Here is a 17,457-nt window from a genome sequence, read left to right on the forward strand (position 1 = left end):
CTTCATTTTCTTTAGTGTATGTATATACAGAATTATCTCATATGTAGTAATTATTTCCAGGTACTTGCTGGGAAGTAATGACCACACTTTGATTTCTGTAAAGTCTACATTAATATGAACATTAATAGTTGATTAGGACTTGGTGTTAAAATTTACTCCTGAGAATTAAGCTCAGACATTTATTTGATAAATTTCTTCTAGCATATACATTGTGACATTGTATTTAGGTACAGAAGTTACTATAGTGGAAAGTTACTTGGCTGCTTTTGTTTCTCACTGTGTTACTTTTGGACAAATACCCCTTTATCTTAGTTACTTCCACAAACTATATAAAATGCTATATTCTAGTAACAAAGATTGTGAGAAATCAGTAGCAGAAGCAATAATCTGAACTCTATGTAAAAAATAAGCCAGCTGTATGAGTTAGTTGATGCCTGTGTGGGGTTTTTTTGCCTGTACTGGGTCTTCATTGCTGGGACTGCTCTCCAGTTGTGGTGGCTTCTCTTGTGCAGCGTGGGCTCTAGGGGTGCACAGGCGTCAGTAGTTGTGGCTCCTGGGCTCTAGAGCACAGACTCAATAGTTGGGGTACTGAGGTGTAGGGCTTAGTTGGCTCTGCAGCATGTGGGATCTTCCTGGATCAGGGATCAAACAAACTCCTGTCTCCTGCATTGGCAGAATTCTTTACTACTGAGTCACCAGGGAAGTCCTTGCCTGTGTTTTTTAAAAGGACAGTGGAGGCAGGTACCTTCTTGTCAGGGATTTCTGTGCTGTTCTCGTGGTATGCTTTTTCTGTTAGAATGGACTGGTGTCGTGGGGCTTAGCACTGCCATTTGCAGGCTGGGAGCTAGCTCTCAGGAACTGACCAGGTACCTTGATGGCAGTATTTCTCTTTAAGCTGAGTTGAGTGCTATTCTACTAACAGGGATATATTAAGCACAGACTGAGCAAGGTTTGCCTTCTGTATAGGCCTTGAGAGGTGAGATACCAATTTTTTTTTTTAAAGAAGGATGATCAACAGTAGAAAATCAATTCTTGAAAATGGGCTCCAAAGACAAAAAAATGGCCAGTAAAGAATGATGCTCAACATTATTAGCCATTAGTGAAATGCAAATCATAATCACAATAACATGCCACTCACTAGAATAGCTGTTAATACCAGTGATGATGTGGAAAAATTGAAATCCTCTTGCATTGCTGGTGAAAATACAAAATGTTGCAACTGCTTTGGATAGCAGTCTGACAGTTCTTCAAAATGTTAAAACTCTTCGTATGATCCAGCAGATCCACTTCTAGATATATGTCCAAGAGAAATGAAAACATGTCCATTCAGAAACTTGAATACAAATGTACAGTATTACTCAGAAGCCAAGATATAGAAGCAATCCAAATATCCATCAGCTGATGAATAGATTAAATGTGGTTATGTCCATTCCAAGAATATTATTCCTCATAAAAAGTAGTGAAGTACTGATAAATATTACAACTTGAAAGAACCTTAAAAATAAGTGAAGCCAGTTAAAAAAAGACACCTTATTTCATCTATGTGGAACGTATAGCATAGGCAAATCCGAAGAGACAGAAAGCTAAGTGCTTGCCAGGACTGGAGGGGATGGGGATTGGGAGTGTCGGCTGATGAGTATGGGGTTTCTTTTTGTAGCCAGTCCTTGTCCATTGACTTGACGTGCAGTGACGAAAAACCCTTCAAGAGAAAAAGATCATTTTTGTATTGGAAGAGCAAAGCATTGTGGGATTCTTTTCGTTTAGGATGAAAAAAAGGGACCCAAGCCAGGATGCAAAAAGCCAGATTTCCTTAGGTATGTAATGATATGAAAAGGGGTAACATAATTACATTATTTACAGTACTTAAAAATTCTACAGCTTTAGCAGAAATATTCTTTGCCTTCGTCATTCAGTACAAGAAAGCCAACTAAATAAAGCCTATCCAATTCCCTATTGTGGAGAAGGCAATGGCACCCCACTCCAGTACTCTTGCCTGGAAAATCCCATGGACCGAGGAGCCTGATAGGCTCCAGTCCATGGGGTCGCGAAGAGTTGGACACAGCTGAGCGACTTCCCTTTCACTTTTCCCTTTCATGCATTGGAGAAGGAAATGGCAACCCACTCCAGTGTTCTTGCCTGGAGAATCCCAGGGACGGGGGAGCCTGATGGGCTGCTGTCTGTGGGGTTGCACAGAGTTGGACACGACTGAAGCGACTTAGCAGCAGCAGCAGTAATTCCCTATTGAACCATGTTCAGTTATAAAAGAATACAAATGAAACCAGCAAAAATGCCAACTAGAAATAATTAAGTACCTTAGGGAAATATACAACACTAGTGTAACATCTGGGCAAAGAATGGATTACATTATATAAAACCTTTGACCTACAATCAACACAAAATTGGCAGAAGATGGAGATTAGTGATTCAGCTTATTTTCTAGTGAAGTTTCTTAAGCAAACTGAAAATTGTGAGTAAAAGCTTAACACAATGTTAACATCAATTTTGAATGACCTAGAGTTTCATAGAATGAATTCAGCTGGCAGTTGCTCTTATTTTGAGGGTAACATCAGCCAATAAGCTGAAAGGTTTAGTATTTTTAAGGCCTACATTTTAAAGATTATTATTTATATGTAAAATACTATTTTATCATCTGGCTTCAATATTCAGTACACTGAAGATGGCCAACTTGCAAAATAGTTTTTTGCATATAATTTTCAGTGTCATATTAGCTCAGTGTCTTGTTTTTTTAATTGTGTGTTTAAAGCTTACCTTGAATTTAAGGTTTTCTTTTCAAAACGAGATTTTTTAATGAGTTTTTTAATGATTATATATTATAAACTTGGTAAATTACATTTAGCAATGGCCATCCCAGTTTCTCAGGAATTGATATTTAGACATTATTGCTATCTACTACTGTGAACCAAAACTGGGATTTAAACAGCAGTAGGTAATAGTGGAGCATGGCTAAACCATTTAAACGACAACATGAGAAAGTAAGTTCATTCTCTGAACTTACTGAAGTAGACTCACATTTTTCAAGTGAATTTTTTTTTTGGTCATCTTAGGCTTCTTTTTTCTAATTTATGTATACTCCAGACTTTTTTTTTTTTTTTTAATGTTTTTCCAAATTTCTTCCAAAGAAATAATGAGATTGATCTTGCTTGCTTGACCCAAGCTTGTACGTAAAAAGTTCAAGATGAGTCCTCTGGGAAAAAATTAGATTGGGTAATACACTTGTGATTAGTTTATGACTGAAACATCATCATTAGACTAAAGTTAAAAGTGGTAGAGATACCAATTCACATCCATTTGCATGACTAAAAAGTGAAGTAGGTTGATAGGAATGTGGAGAAACTGAAATTTGTGTATTGCTGGTGGGAATGTAAAAAACGTTGCAGCTGCTCTGGAAATCATTTTGGCATTTTCTCAAAGTTTCTAAGTAGAACCGCCATATGGACCAGCAGTCTACTCGTAGGAATATAACCCAAAGAACTGAAATAGCTGTTGAAACAAAACTTGTACACAAATGTTTATAAGCCTTATTCACAATAGCCAAAATGTAGAAACAACCAAAATGTCCACTTGTACAGACAAAATATGGTGTACCCATACAATGAAATATTATTCCGCTATACAAAGGAATGAAATGTTGATGCATACAACATGGAGGAACACAGGCTAACTGAAAGAAGCCAGACAAAAAGTCATGTAGCATATGATTCCATTTATATGAAATATCCAGAATAGGGAAGTCCAGTGAGGCAGAAAGCAGATTAGGCCGGGGGTTGGAAGGTAAGAGTAAATTAATGGGTATGGAATTTCTTTTGGGGGCGATGAAAATGTTTTGAAAGTAGTTAACAGATGGTAGCCATACAACATCATGAGTGTACTCAATGCAATGGAATTATATACTTTAAAATGGTTAGTCGTACATGAATTTCACCTGTTTAAAAAATGTTTTGGTATCTCAGAATGTAGTATTGTTATTCTGAAGTTAGTGCCTAAAAAATCATCGAAGTTAATAACAGCTCTTAAACCTTCAATGTTAAAAGCATGTACTTTCTCATAAAGTGGGACAACAGAATTTGAATATTACCAAAATCAGTTAATCCTCTTAATATTGTTTCCCTTTCCAAAATGGAATCTAAATTGCATTTCCTTAGTATTACATTGAGCAAAATGTTAAAAGTTTTTCAAAACTTTTAATTTTTTTCTTTTGTTGTCTGGCTTGTAAGATTTTAGTTCCCTGACCAGGGTTAGAGCCCAGGCCCTCAAGCAGTGAAAACCCAGAATCCTAACCACTGGACCACCAGCAAATCCCCATGTTCAAACGTGGGGATTTAAATTTTGTATTACGTTTGGAAAACTAGTTGGCTCTTATTTTAGAGAAAAGATTTTCCCTGTTCAGTTGTCATGTGGGTCTTGACAATAAACTAATAGTGCAGTTCTATCCTTCATTATATATGGGTTTGGTTTTGTCTCAGACTAGTTTGTAAGGAATTTCTGCCTGCATTTCATAGCTGGAAAATATGAGGTCTAAAGCTATCCATTTCTCCCAGGGAGATTTCCCCACAGTAGCATTCTTTAGACTTCTCTACCTTGAGTTATATTCCTCAGAGATCCACCTTGAGCTGCAACTACATTTTGATGACTCAAAAAAATCACTGATGAGTAAAATTCTTGAAAATTGTAACAACTGATTTTAGTTTATAGAATTTAAAGAACATCACGTGATAGTCAGAAATGGTTTGTTCGCTAATGAATTATAAACTACCGGTTTGTATGTCTGAGTGGCAACTGTTTAAGAATTCATTTAACAGGAATAATGTATTCTATAGTGTTCTTAAGTATTATAGTTTGTAATCAATAATATAAAATTTCAAAACATTAATTCCTATAGCAAAAACAAGTTCTTGCTAGTACATTGTATATTGCTGGTTACATAGTACAATCTGATTCACCAGAATCGCTCAACTTTCCATATTTAATTACATATACTGCTTCTGCTGCGGCTAAGTTGCATTAATCGTGTCCGACTCTGTGCGACCCCATAGACAGCAGCCCACCAGGCTCCCCCATCCCTGGGATTCTCCAGCCAAGAACACTGGAATGGGTTGCCATTTCCTTCTCCAGTGCATGAAAGTGAAAAGTGAAAGTGAAGTCGCTCAGTCGTGTCCAACTCCTAGCGACCCCATGGACTGCACCTACCAGGCTCCTCCGTCCATGGGATTTTCCAGGCAAGAGTACTGGAGTGGGTTGCAAAAACTCAAATGTAATAGAAAAATTCAATCACAGAGATGGCTTTTAACCACTTTAAAATTTCTGAAATAACACTTTATTCTATCTCACATACAAGGACATTTTGGTATGCTATTTATAGTTTTCATGAAAGTGAAAGTGAAGTTGCTCAGTCGTGTCTGACTCTTTGCGACCCCATGGACTGTAGCCTACAACGCTCCTCTGTCCATGGGATTTTCCAGGCAAGAGTACTGGAGTGGGGTGCCATTTCCTTCTCCAGGGGATCTTCCCCACCCAGGGACTGAAACCGGGTCTCCCGCATTGTAGGCAGATGCTTTACTGTCTGAGCCAGTTTTCTTAGTGTTCCCTAACTTTGGGCTTCCCAGGTGGCACAGTGGTAAAGAACCCACCTGCCAATGAAGGAGATGCAGGTTTGATCCCTGGGCCAATAAGATACCCTGGAAAAGGAAATGGCAATCCAATCCAGTATTTGTGCCTGGAAAATTCCATGGACAGAGGAGCCTGGTGGGCTACAGTCCATGGGGGTCAGAGTGGGACACAACAGTGACAGCACAACTTTGGACTAACTGTATGAACTTAGCTGTGTACTAGGGACTTGACCAGAGTATATGGCACTTCAAAATAATACTCTATATTCTAATATTCTGAAATGCCTGTGTGATCATTGTCTAGTCAGCAAATACCAAATTTTAAGAATCAGGATGTGGATGTTTAACACGTATGTAGAATTTTTGTGACCAGAGTTCAATATAGCTAGCTGTAGTGTTATTAATAATACAGGACTTGTATGTTTTTCTCATGGGCACGAGGAAGTCATATTACACTTTGTTTCTCAGCTTTTTGTTTTCTCAGCTTACTGTCAAAGTGTCAATATATATGAAATGAAATCAAAACCAGATTTTAAATGGAAAAAAAAATTGCAAGAGAATCAGATTCTGGCTTCAATATATTTTGTATCTGTAAACTGATGTTAAAATGCTTTTAAAATGCTATTTAGGAAGGCACAATTTGGTAGCTTCAATTTTTCATTTATAGCTTTTAGATCCCAAAAAACTGCCACCTTTTTTTTGCTTCAAGTACTTTTAAGCACTTCAAGGTTCAATCTGAAGTGCAGGTAAAACCCTCTCATTTTCAAAATTACTAAGAGTAAACAATACACTGGATAGTGAGCAGAATATGAAAATAAATGCAGACTACTTCATCCAAAGAGGAAAGTTCTTACCAGGCTTAGAGATTAAAGAAGATGGAACAAAGGGCTTCATGACTGGAAAATCAGAGCTCTGGCTGAAGTGAGCTCTAGCTATCTAAGCTAGAAGTTAAATGCAAAAATACAAGATGACATTATGGTTATCCTGAACATGAGGCTGCAGCTAAAGCATTACAAATAAAGTATGGTGATAACTGACTTAGAAAACCTTAGTTACTAATCAGCTAGACCTAATCAGTAAAACTATAATTTGTAATTTTCAAGAATTTGGCTTCATATTTTTAAAAAATTTTAGTGTATAAATTACATATACAATGTTTTCCTATAACTCAAGCTATAATATAATGTTCAAGTCTATAAGTTTACTCCAGAGATGCTCAGAAACCCCATTACTAGTCTCCCTTTCTCCTATTTAGAAAAACCAACAATTTCAAAAATACTTGCAGCACAGAAATACTCCGTGGTTCATCCACTATTTCAAGCCCATATCAGTAGGCAGTTTTTCAAAAGTAATGCATTGTGCTATTCTCCTAATACCTAATACTACAGGGACAAATACCCTGTTGATTTATGAACATTTTCCTTGGGCAAGAGTGTTACAGACAATAGGATCAAGTTGACAATGTTACTGTTCACTTTGAATACTAAATTGTGCTTGCATCCTAAAAGTTAAGATGAGCTGCAGTAAGGATGGGACCATAAATATGTCCATTTATGCCATACACTAAAAATTAAATCCTAAAAATAAGACAGTGAAAATACCTTATGTTAATTGAAAAATAAAAGATGAAAACCAATAGGAATTGGTAATGGTGTACTTTTTTGTTAAAGCTCTGAAGTTGTATGAAATTGCCATCTAAACTGAGGTAGAGACAGGCCCTAATGTTATTCCTTCCTTGTGTTAGAACTTAAGTCCTCTCACTTCCAACTTGTATGTGCTCTCCCCCTAAGTACATATGCATCATTTAATTTTAAGTGTGTTATAGAAAAATTACAAGATCATTCAGGTTTTTTTTCTTTACAAAATTCTTAATTAGCAAAAAAAAAAGCACTTATAAAATGTACACAGTGTTCTTCCTGCCAGTCATAAATATTTTTGTTTTTCCTCCAAGTATAGAAAAAAAGGGTAGAGAAACTGTATTATGCAAACATTATGACAGTCATGTAATGAAGACACTAGAGCATAACTAACAGATAAGAATATTTTACCTTAGTGTCTAATTGTCCTCTTTGAAAGTTATACATAAACTCTGATTCATATTAAATCTCCTACTAAAGCAGATTTAAATTCTATTAGATACAAATCTATTTCCATTTTAAATCACATACAAGTGCTATGTGGTCAGAGGGATGGGAAACACTAGGTAAGGCTTGGTGGGTGGTAACTTCTTCATGACTAGGTAATGGAATCACTTGTTCAACCTCTAAAGCATGTAAGTCAATGAAAATATAATCCAGACATCCATGAAAGCCACCAACGTAATTTGTGTAAGCAGGTTCACCACAAGCACTTTTCAGTTTGAAGAAATGGCTAAGAGACATGTTGCATCGTTCCTCTTCCCCATTGGAAGTCCAGTCTTCATGATCCTCTGCAATGCTGCCATTGATGACAAAGTGATACATTCCTGTGGATGGGGTACTATTAAAGTCCCCACAAAATATAACTGGTATGCCGGGATACAGATCACAAGAGACATGTCTAATGTGAGCCAAGGCTACTGCCATTTGAATGAGACGAATGTACCCACCTAGGAATATAAAAAACATTAATGTTAACCTGCCTTTAAAAAAAATTAAAAACCCACAAATTAGAGTATCTGGATAACATTCAGGATATTTATTTGTATGTGTGGGGAGGAACTGGAGGAAGGTGGTTAAACATAAAATTTCAAGTTTCAAGATTAATTGGGTAATTAATACACAACATGATGGCTATAGTTAATAGAGCTGTATCTGGGTGAACTCCAGGAGTTGGTGATGGACAGGGAGGCCTGGTGTGCTGCAATTCATGGGGTCGCAAAGAGTCGGACATGACTGAGCGACTGAATTGAACTGAACTGAAGGGAGTAAATCCCAGAAGTTCTCATCACAAAGAAAAAAATTTTTGGGGGGTGTTTATATGAGATTATGGATGTTAACTTATTGTGATAATCATTTTGCAATACACATAAGTCATTATGCCATATACCTTAAATTGTACGGCACTGTGTTATAAACTATATTTTGACAAAACAAAAAATGTATTTGTGTAAAACCGCTTTTACCAACTTTAAGGACCACGTTTAAGCCACTTGTGAAAATCAACAAAACCTACCTTTGGGGTGCCAGTAGAGATGGGTATTAGCAACACATATCTTTTTAGAAGAGTCCTTTGTAGACTGAAGAACAGAAACCTAAGATAAACAGAAAATGCTGACTTCAGTTTCTATTTCCCGTTCTGAAAAAAAATTTTTTTTAAATCTAAGACTATATGATGAACTGACATTTTATTCCAAAACCTTCCCTGCTGATGAAGTATGATAGAAATTATGCAACTTAATTTTTAAATTTTGGAATATACATGAATGGGATTCAGCATAATATTTTAATAACAACCTAACATATAGAGGTAGAGAATACAGTTCAGATGGTAACACTAAGGTTGGAGACGGTGTTTTAAGTGTTAAGTGTAGGCAGAGGAGTCAGGCAGAAGTAGCTTTGAATACCCACTGTACCATTTATAGCAGTGTGACCTGGAAAGTGACATTTCTTTTTCCTAAACCAGCTTCATCATGAGTGAAAAAGAAGCAATATCATCCACTTCAAAGAGAAAATTTAATTGTGTGAATTAAAGGAGCTTACTCAGAGGTGCATGATACACAGTAGGTGCTCAAAATGGAAGCTAATTTTTTTTAATATGAACAAAATTAGTTACCTAAAAAATGGACAGAGTTTTAGAGTAACATCTATAAAACGGGAACAGCAGGATTGCTATGAGCCAAATATTTATGGAGCACTTCGTAAAACATGCTGGAGACTTAAATTTGAAGTTCTTCAAAATGTGTCACCAGTATCTGGTAAGTAATAAGAAAATATTAGCTACTAAATTTTCTTATTTAGCTAAATACACGAAATCGTAAGCACGTCTTTTTTCAAGGTAACCTGAAGCGTGCAGGGCGCATTTCAGGTACTCAGTATTTGCTCAATGAATGAATGAAGGCTAAATGACGTGCTTAAGATTCAAGAGCAAATACTTTTCAGTAGAGTCTGGTCTAGTTTCATCTTTACTATAAGCACCCCCACCCCTGGCACCCCTTCCAGAACGAGTATGTAGAGACTGGCGAAGTCACTTTACCTGAACGACAGAAGACCTCTGGAGCACCCTTTCTTGCGCTGATGGATACAAAGCTAGTTTCTCCAGCAGTTCTTTGTGAAGTGGGTCGGACTGCAGGGCTTCATGGAAAGCAATGTCATGCTGGCTAAGGAGGCTGAACTTGGACTTTCGGTAGAAAGTGGCCAGGCCTTCATGCTGCTTGATTCGAAACACGCCCTCCAGCCCAAAGGCCTCGAGGGCCGGCACCAAGCTGTCTGTAAACACGCAGCGGTCAACTTCCTGCAAACAGATGAGGTCAGCGTTGTAGCCCGTGAGCTCCTTTTGGATAAGGTTTTGGCGGTAGTCGAGTTCCAGAGCGTAAGGGGCACAGTATGGGTACAGGACCGTCCGCGAGAACTCAGTCTGGGCGTATGTGTCAGCCAGAATGTTGTAGGAGACTGTGCGGATGAGAGCGTCGTCCGTCACCTTCTTTGTGTAGAGATGCCGGTGGTCAAAGGTGCAGGTGCCGGGCCCAGCCTCCACTGGACACACACTTTCCAACTCCCGGCTTGGCCCGAAGCGCTGCCCATTACCCGGAGTGCAATGAAGTTTGAGCCGTAGCCCGATGTCGGCATTAGACGGGGTGTAGACGCGCTCCTCTACACCCGTCTCGGTCCAACCAGGAGAGGGCGAAGAGGGAGACGATGACGAGGGCCCTCCGCCCTCAGACTCCGCCGCTCTGGGTTTGGTTTCCTTGTACCAGCGAAAGAGGGAGCCGGTGGGATCCCCAAATTCGACGCTAAGCTTGGGGCATACCGGGAAGCCGGCCATGATGTAGCGCGGCAACTGTAGCTCGGTGAAGGTGGGTGGGTTACGCTCCACCTTGTACTTGACATCACCAATCTGCAGCACCGCACCGTCCTGCCAGGCGTCTACATTGAGCACGTCTTCAGCTACTGCCTCCTCCCGGTAGTACAGCTTCACCACGGGCTCGCAGGCTGCAGCCGGCTCAGGCCCAGGCCCAGGCCCAGCACAGGCCATGCCACTGCCTGCGTTTGGCCTGTTCTTCCTGCTCTTCTTGGCGGCAGCTACTTTAGCGTGGCCTTTAAGGGCGTTGGTAGCGATCCGGCTGAGAGCCCGACCCAGCGGCTCGCTCTGGTCGCGCTGCATGTTCTTGTGGCTGCCGTCGGCCAGCGCGAATGACAGGCTTAGCTTAGGCTCGGAAGGCACACAGCGCACCACAGCGCGCTCCATCGCGCCCACCGAGGTTTCAGACGCCGCCTCGGTCCGACTGCGCCGCTCCACCGCCGTGCGGACCCCACGAAGCGCGGCGCGGACGCCTGGGAGCCTCCACATGAACTTGGTGGCCCAGTAGCTGTCAAGACCTGGGGCTAAGCAACCGCCAAGTGTCAAGTAGAGACAGAGACGCCGCAGCCGCCGGTTCCGGGATCCATTCAGTCCCTCAACTTCCGGTCGGCGAAGAGAAAGTGCACTGAGCTACCGCCACGCACTTTCGCCAGGCAGCTCACCTACTCCTTTTCTCCATAGCCACGCTTTTTTCGAATCCATATGGCTTAATTTTATCTTTAACAAGAGTCATAAGGCTGGAAAAAGAGAAGAAAATATAGAGGTTCTAGAAGGAAATATTAGACTCCAGGATTTTAACGAAAGTGCAGTTGGCGGGCAGAAGAGAAGACGAGCTCAAACCGGAAGTGATGGGGGTGATGTCACGGGTTTCGCTTCTTCGAAGGAGATAGACGTGGTCCCTGGGTTTTAAGCGCTTGCCTTCTGGTGCTGCCTTGTGCTAGGGCGTAGGGAACTCTACCCAGATTGCCAGCCTTTGTGCAGGTGTGGAAAGTGTTTCTTAGTTCTCAGCAGCATTCCCAACGTTGCTCACCTTCCTCTGAGGTGTGGTGGGTTCACCTTTGGCCGAGCCAGCGCCGACGCGCGAAGCAGAGCTTTTGTAGAAGTAACTACGAACGATATATCGTGAAGTCGCTCAGTCGTGTCCGAGCTCTTTGTGACCCCATGGACTGTAGCCCACCAGGCTCCTCCATCCATGGAATTTTCTAGGCAAGAGTACTGGAGTGGGTTGCCATTTCCTTATAATAGCTCCCAATTAGGGAGCAGTGACTATGCTGAAAACATACAAATATGAGGTCCAAAGAGATCAAGTTACGTGCTCGAGGTCAAACAGACGTGGCTGAATGAATGACAAGAGACAGAACAGCCAATGAGTAAAAGGAAATGAGAAATGCAGTTTCTTTGAAAACCACATGAAAAAAGTATTTCAAGGGACAAATTTTGTGTTAAATATAATTAAGTGATTAACTGAAGGAAAAAAACCAACTCATAAAGTTTCAAAGAAGAAATGGAGAATTCTCTCGTCACGGCAAAGGATTTGTTTGCATCTACTTTGCCGTCTCCTACAACTAGAATGTTTATTGAGTGTCTAATAATAAGCCATACTCTTTCCCCCTGGCTTACCGTGAGGAAAAACAAGCCTTTTTTTTTTCTAAAAGAAGGATGAATTTTGCAGTCGTTTGAAATTTATATTCTTGTCCTCCCCTTTCCCAAGGCAGCAAGCATTTGCCGAGGTGACTGGATACCTGATGGTATGTAATGTGGGGCTACACTGAAGGGATAAAAGTCATTACATTATATCAGCTGACTGCCTGAAGAAAGTCTCAGTACTCCAGTTCGTAGCACCCACATTAGCAAATATAAACTTTGAACTGGCATTTTTGTTCATACAACTTTGCAGAACTCAGTCAATCTTAAAGAAAGATGTTTAAAGAATGTCAAGTCTATTTAAGAAAGATAAGAGCCCTGTTAGAAAATATGGGAATTCCCTGGCAGTCCAGTGGTTAGGAGTCCACACTTTAACTGTTGGAAGTGAAAGTGAAGTCGCTCAGTCATGTCCGACTTTTTGCGACCCCATGCACTGTAGCCTACCAGGCTTCTCCGTCCATGGGATTTTCCAGGCAAGAATACTGGAGTGGGTTGCCATTTCCTTCTCCAGGAGATCTTCCCGACCCAGAGATTGAACCCGCATCGTAGACAGATGCTTTACCGTCTGAACCACCAGGGAAGTCCTTAACTGCTGAGGGCCTGAATTCAGTCCCTGGTGGGGGAACTAAGGTCTTGCAAGCTGTGAGGTGCGCCAAAAACAACAACAAAAATAACCCCGAAACAAAAACCCTATTAGAAAATGTGACTTTCTTTAGAGTAATCTGATCTACTTTAACTCTGTAGCCTTAATCCCAGTTTGAGACAGATACTTTGAACTGTCATACTTTCAGGGGTTTTTTTGGCTTTTGAGTTAAAAAAAATTTTTTTTTCATAGAGTGAAAACATATCTGCAGTGAAAAATGGTAATATTCTCACTCTGACTCCTATACATATGCAAACATTTACGAATTTATACCCTTTCCCCCACTTTTTTTACACAAAAGTAGTATACCCATCGTTCAGTATCTTTGCTTTTCATTATCTGCTGTTATTTCTTTCAAGAGAAAGTTTCTGCAAGTTTCCTCTAAGTGTCTCAAATTCACATAGAAAGTTTAATTTGAACTCAAAAGACTTGAAAATAATAAGTGGTGTGTTTGAAGCTAAATTTTTATGAGGCTAAATGGTAGCACAGTTATAATTACATAATTGAAATTTGAGATTGGAAGACTGAACCAATACTTTGTTTTCCCTGATACCAAAAGAAGTGTAAAAAATAACATTTTATTCATACATTCTCAATTCATACCAAGAAACACAAGCTAACTTTTACTAATCAAAAGCTATGGTTGATGGAATTATTTTTGTTACTTATAAATATATCTGCAGAGATTAGCATGTGAAGACAGTTTCTGGTAATTACCTTCAGTTAATAAATTGGCATAGATCATTAATATACTTCTATTTTTTATAAATTTGAGGTCAACATGAAACTGTAGTTTTGAGTGATAGCACTCAGAAATTTTGAGTGGTACTTGGTGATAATCACTACAGGGTAATTTATTTTCTTATATATTCAAAATTTAATAGTTTCTATTTGCTTTCTAACAGATCAATTTCTATTTGTTTCTTTTAAATTTTTTTGAGTTTTATTGAGATATAATTGATATATAAGATGGTATTAGTCCACGATGTACAACATAATGATTTGACATATGTATATATTGCTGAATGATTACCACAGTAAGTTTAATTAACATTCATTACCTCAGTAGTTACAATTTTTTTCTTGTAATGAGAACTTTTAAGGTCTATTCTTTTATAATTTTCACGTATAGTGTAGTCACCATGCTGTACAGTCCATTCCATTCCAGAACTTGCTTATCTTACAACTGGAACTTTTTACCTTTTTGATCACACATTTTCTTCATCCAGCCCCCTCCATCTGTTCTCTGTATCTGCGAATCAAATTTTTTTAGATTCCACATATAATTGAAATCATACAGTATTTGTCTTTGACTTATTTCTCTCAGCATAATGCCCTCGAAGTCTATCCTTTGTTGTCACAATGGCAGGATTTCCTTTTTTATGGTTGAAAAATATTCCATTATGTATCTGTTAAATATATCTATACATCAGTATCATATATACATATCTTGCATATCATATATACATATCTTGCATTTCCTTTACCCACTCATCCGTTAATGGACACTTAACATTTAGGTTGTTTGCATGTGTTGGCTATCGTGAATAATGCTGCGGGCATGCATGCTAAGTTGATTAAGTCATGTACAACTCTTTTCAACTCTATGGACTATAGCTTGCCTGACTCCTCTGTCCATGGGAATTCCCCAGGCGAGAATACTGGAGTGGGTTGCTACACCGTCCTCCAGGGGATCTTCCTGACCTAGGGATTGAACCCGAGTCTCTTAAGTCTCCTCCATTGGCAGGTGGGTTCTTTACTACTAGCGCCACCTGGTCAGCCCAAATAATGCTGCACTAGATGATAAACATGCAGATACCTTTTTAGGATATTGATTTTGTTTCCGGTAGTGGCAACCCACTCCAGTACTCTTGCCTGGAGAATCCCATGGACAGAGGAGCCTGGTGGGCTGCTGTCTATGGGGTTGCATAGAGTCGGACACGACTGAGCGACTTCACTTTCACTTTTCACTTTTCATGCATTGGAGCAGGAAATGGCAACCCACTCCAGTGTTCTTGCCTGGAGAATCCCAGGGACGGGGGAGCCTGGTGGACTGCCGTCTATGGGGTCGCACAGAGTCGGACACGACTGAAGTGACTTAGCAGCATAACTGGAAGTGGAATGCTGAATCGGTAGTTCTTTTAATATTTTGAGTAACTTTTATTTCTGTACTGTTTTCCAGAGTGGCTGCATCATTTTCAGATCAGATCAGATCAGTCGCTCAGTCGTGTCCGACTCTTTGCGACCCCATGAATCGAAGCACGCCAGGCCTCCCTGTCCATCACCAACTCCCGGAGTTCACTCAGACTCACGTCCATCAAGTCAGTGATGCCATCCAGCCATCTCATCCTCTGTCGTCCCCTTCTCCTCCTGCCCCCAATCCCTCCCAGCGTCAGAGTCTTTTCCAGTGAGTCAACTCTTTGCATGAGGTGGCCAAAGTACTGGAGTTTCAGCTTTAGCATCATTCCTTCCAAAGAAATCCCAGGGCTGATCTCCTTCAGAATGGACTGGTTGGATCTCCTTGCAGTCCAAGGGACTGTCAAGACTCTTCTCCAACACCACACTTCAAAAGCATCAATTCCTCGGCTCTAAGCCTTCTTCACAGTCCAACTCTCGCATCCATACATGACCACAGGAAAAACCATAGCCTTGACTAGACGAACCTTTGTTGGCAAAGTAATGTCTCTGCTTTTGAATGTGCTATCTAGGTTTGTCATAACTTTCCTTCCAAAGAGTAAGCGTCTTTTAATTTCATGGCTGCATTCACCATCTGCATTGATTTTGGAGCTCAGAAAAATAAAGTCTGACACTGTTTCCACTGTTTCCCCATCTATTTCCCATGAAGTGATGGGACCGGATGCCATGATCTTCGTTTTCTGAATGTTGAGCCTTAAGCCCACTTTTTCACTCTCCACTTTCACTTTCATCAAGAGGCTTTTGAGTTCCTCTTCACTTTCTGCCATAAGGGTGGTGTCATCTGCATATCTGAGGTTATTGATATTTCTCCCAGCAATCTTGATTCCAGCTTGTGTATCTTCTAATCCAGCATTTCTCATGATGTACTCTGCATAGAAGTTAAATAAGCAGGGTGACAATATACAGCCTTGACGTACTCCTTTTCCTATTTGGAACCAGTCTGTTGTTCCATGTCCAGTTCTAACTGTTGCTTCCTGACTTGCATATAGGTTTCTCAAGAGGTAGGTCAGGTGGTCTGGTATTCCCATCTCTTTCAGAATTTTCCACAGTTTCTTGTGATCCACACAGTCAAAGGCTTTGGCATAGTCTATAAAGCAGAAATAGATGTTTTTCTGGAACTCTTTTGCTTTTTCCATGATCCATCGGATGTTGGCAATTTGATCTCTGGTTCCTCTGCCTTTTCTAAAACCAGCTTGAACATGAGGAAGTTCATGGTTCACATATTGTTGAAGCCTGGCTTGGAGAATTTTGAGCATGACTTTACTAGCGTGTGAGATGAGTGCAATTGTGCAGTAGTTTGAGCATTCTTTGGCATTGCCTTTCTTTGGGATTGGAATGAAAACTGACCTTTTCCAGTCCTGTGGCCACTGCTGAGTTTTCCACATTTGCTGGCATATTGAGTGCAGCACTTTCACAGCATCATCTTTCAGGATTTGGAATAGCTCAACTGGAATTCTGTCACCTCCACTAGCTTTGTTCGTAGTGATGCTTTCTAAGGCCCACTTGACTTCACATTCCAGGATGTCTGGGTCTAGGTGAGTGATCACACCATCGTGATTATCTACCAATGCTATTTTTTAATTTTAAAATATTTATTGTAACTTATAATGATTATATTATATAATATACAATATAATATATATATACAATATAATATAATATACAATATATATATAATATAATATACAGCATAGTATGTATAATACATAATACAGCTGTATCATTTTTTTCAGTTTGAAAATTGAGATGCAGCTATATCAATTAATGTAAGTATAGTAAAAGTGAAAGTGATAGTCACTCGGTTGTGCCTGACTCTTTGAGACCCCACAGACTATAGTCCGCCAGACTCCTCTGTTCATGGAATTCTCCAGGCAAGAATATTAGGATGGGTAGTCATTCCCTTTGGAGAGGGCAATGGCACCCCACTCCAGTACTCTTGCCTGGAAAATCCCATGGATGGAGGAGCCTGGTGGGCTGCAGTCCATGGGGTCCCACAGAGTTGGACACGACTGAAGCGACTTAGCAGCAGCATCAGCAGCAGTCATTCCCTTCCCCAGGGGATCTTCCCACCCAGGGATCAAACCTGGGTCTTCCATGTTGCAGACAGATTCTTTATTGTCTGAGCCACCAGGGAGCCCCTAATATAATTAATCTTAATATAATAGTAAAGAAAAACTTATTTCGAAGGGAAAAATCAAAGAACTTATGTAAAACATAACACAGTTTAGCTCCATAAAGAACTCTTCAGCATATAGATTCTTTTCTTTTTCCTGCACACCCATTTTAAATTTTGAAATGAACAGTACATAGTTTAAAGCATAGTACTTCAGTCTCATGTGTTCTCTTAGT

The 17,457-nt window shown here is 39.9% G+C and overlaps 2 protein-coding genes across 4 annotated transcripts in view; one reads left to right on the forward strand and one right to left on the reverse strand.

Moving 5' to 3' along the window:
* The window catches only part of PDE12 (phosphodiesterase 12), a 22,911-nt gene extending 11,676 nt beyond the window's left edge, over window positions 1-11,235 (reverse strand). The window contains exons 1-3 of one of the 3 annotated variants that reach the window (XM_055557955.1): window positions 9,801-11,235; window positions 8,781-8,859; window positions 1,511-1,699 (exon numbers count right to left, since the gene is read on the reverse strand). In XM_055557955.1, the coding sequence (XP_055413930.1) occupies window positions 1,584-1,699; window positions 8,781-8,859; window positions 9,801-11,114 (1,509 nt within the window). In that variant the 5' untranslated portion in view covers window positions 11,115-11,235 and the 3' untranslated portion in view covers window positions 1,511-1,583. Of the gene's footprint in view, window positions 1-1,510; window positions 1,700-6,060; window positions 8,215-8,780; window positions 8,860-9,800 lie in introns of those variants that run through there. The other 2 variants (XM_055557954.1, XM_055557956.1) reach the window with 2 other exon arrangements.
* A 288-nt stretch (window positions 11,236-11,523) lies between these two features.
* Window positions 11,524-17,457, forward strand: part of DNAH12 (dynein axonemal heavy chain 12) — a 187,723-nt gene continuing 181,789 nt past the window's right edge. Inside the window, exon 1 of the mRNA XM_055557953.1 lies at window positions 11,524-12,373. The gene's annotated coding sequence lies outside the window, so the exon portion shown is untranslated. The remainder of the gene's footprint in view (window positions 12,374-17,457) is intronic.

This window comes from Bubalus kerabau, chromosome 20 (genome assembly GCF_029407905.1).
Source record: "Bubalus kerabau isolate K-KA32 ecotype Philippines breed swamp buffalo chromosome 20, PCC_UOA_SB_1v2, whole genome shotgun sequence".
NCBI classification, from domain to species: Eukaryota; Metazoa; Chordata; class Mammalia; order Artiodactyla; family Bovidae; genus Bubalus; species Bubalus kerabau.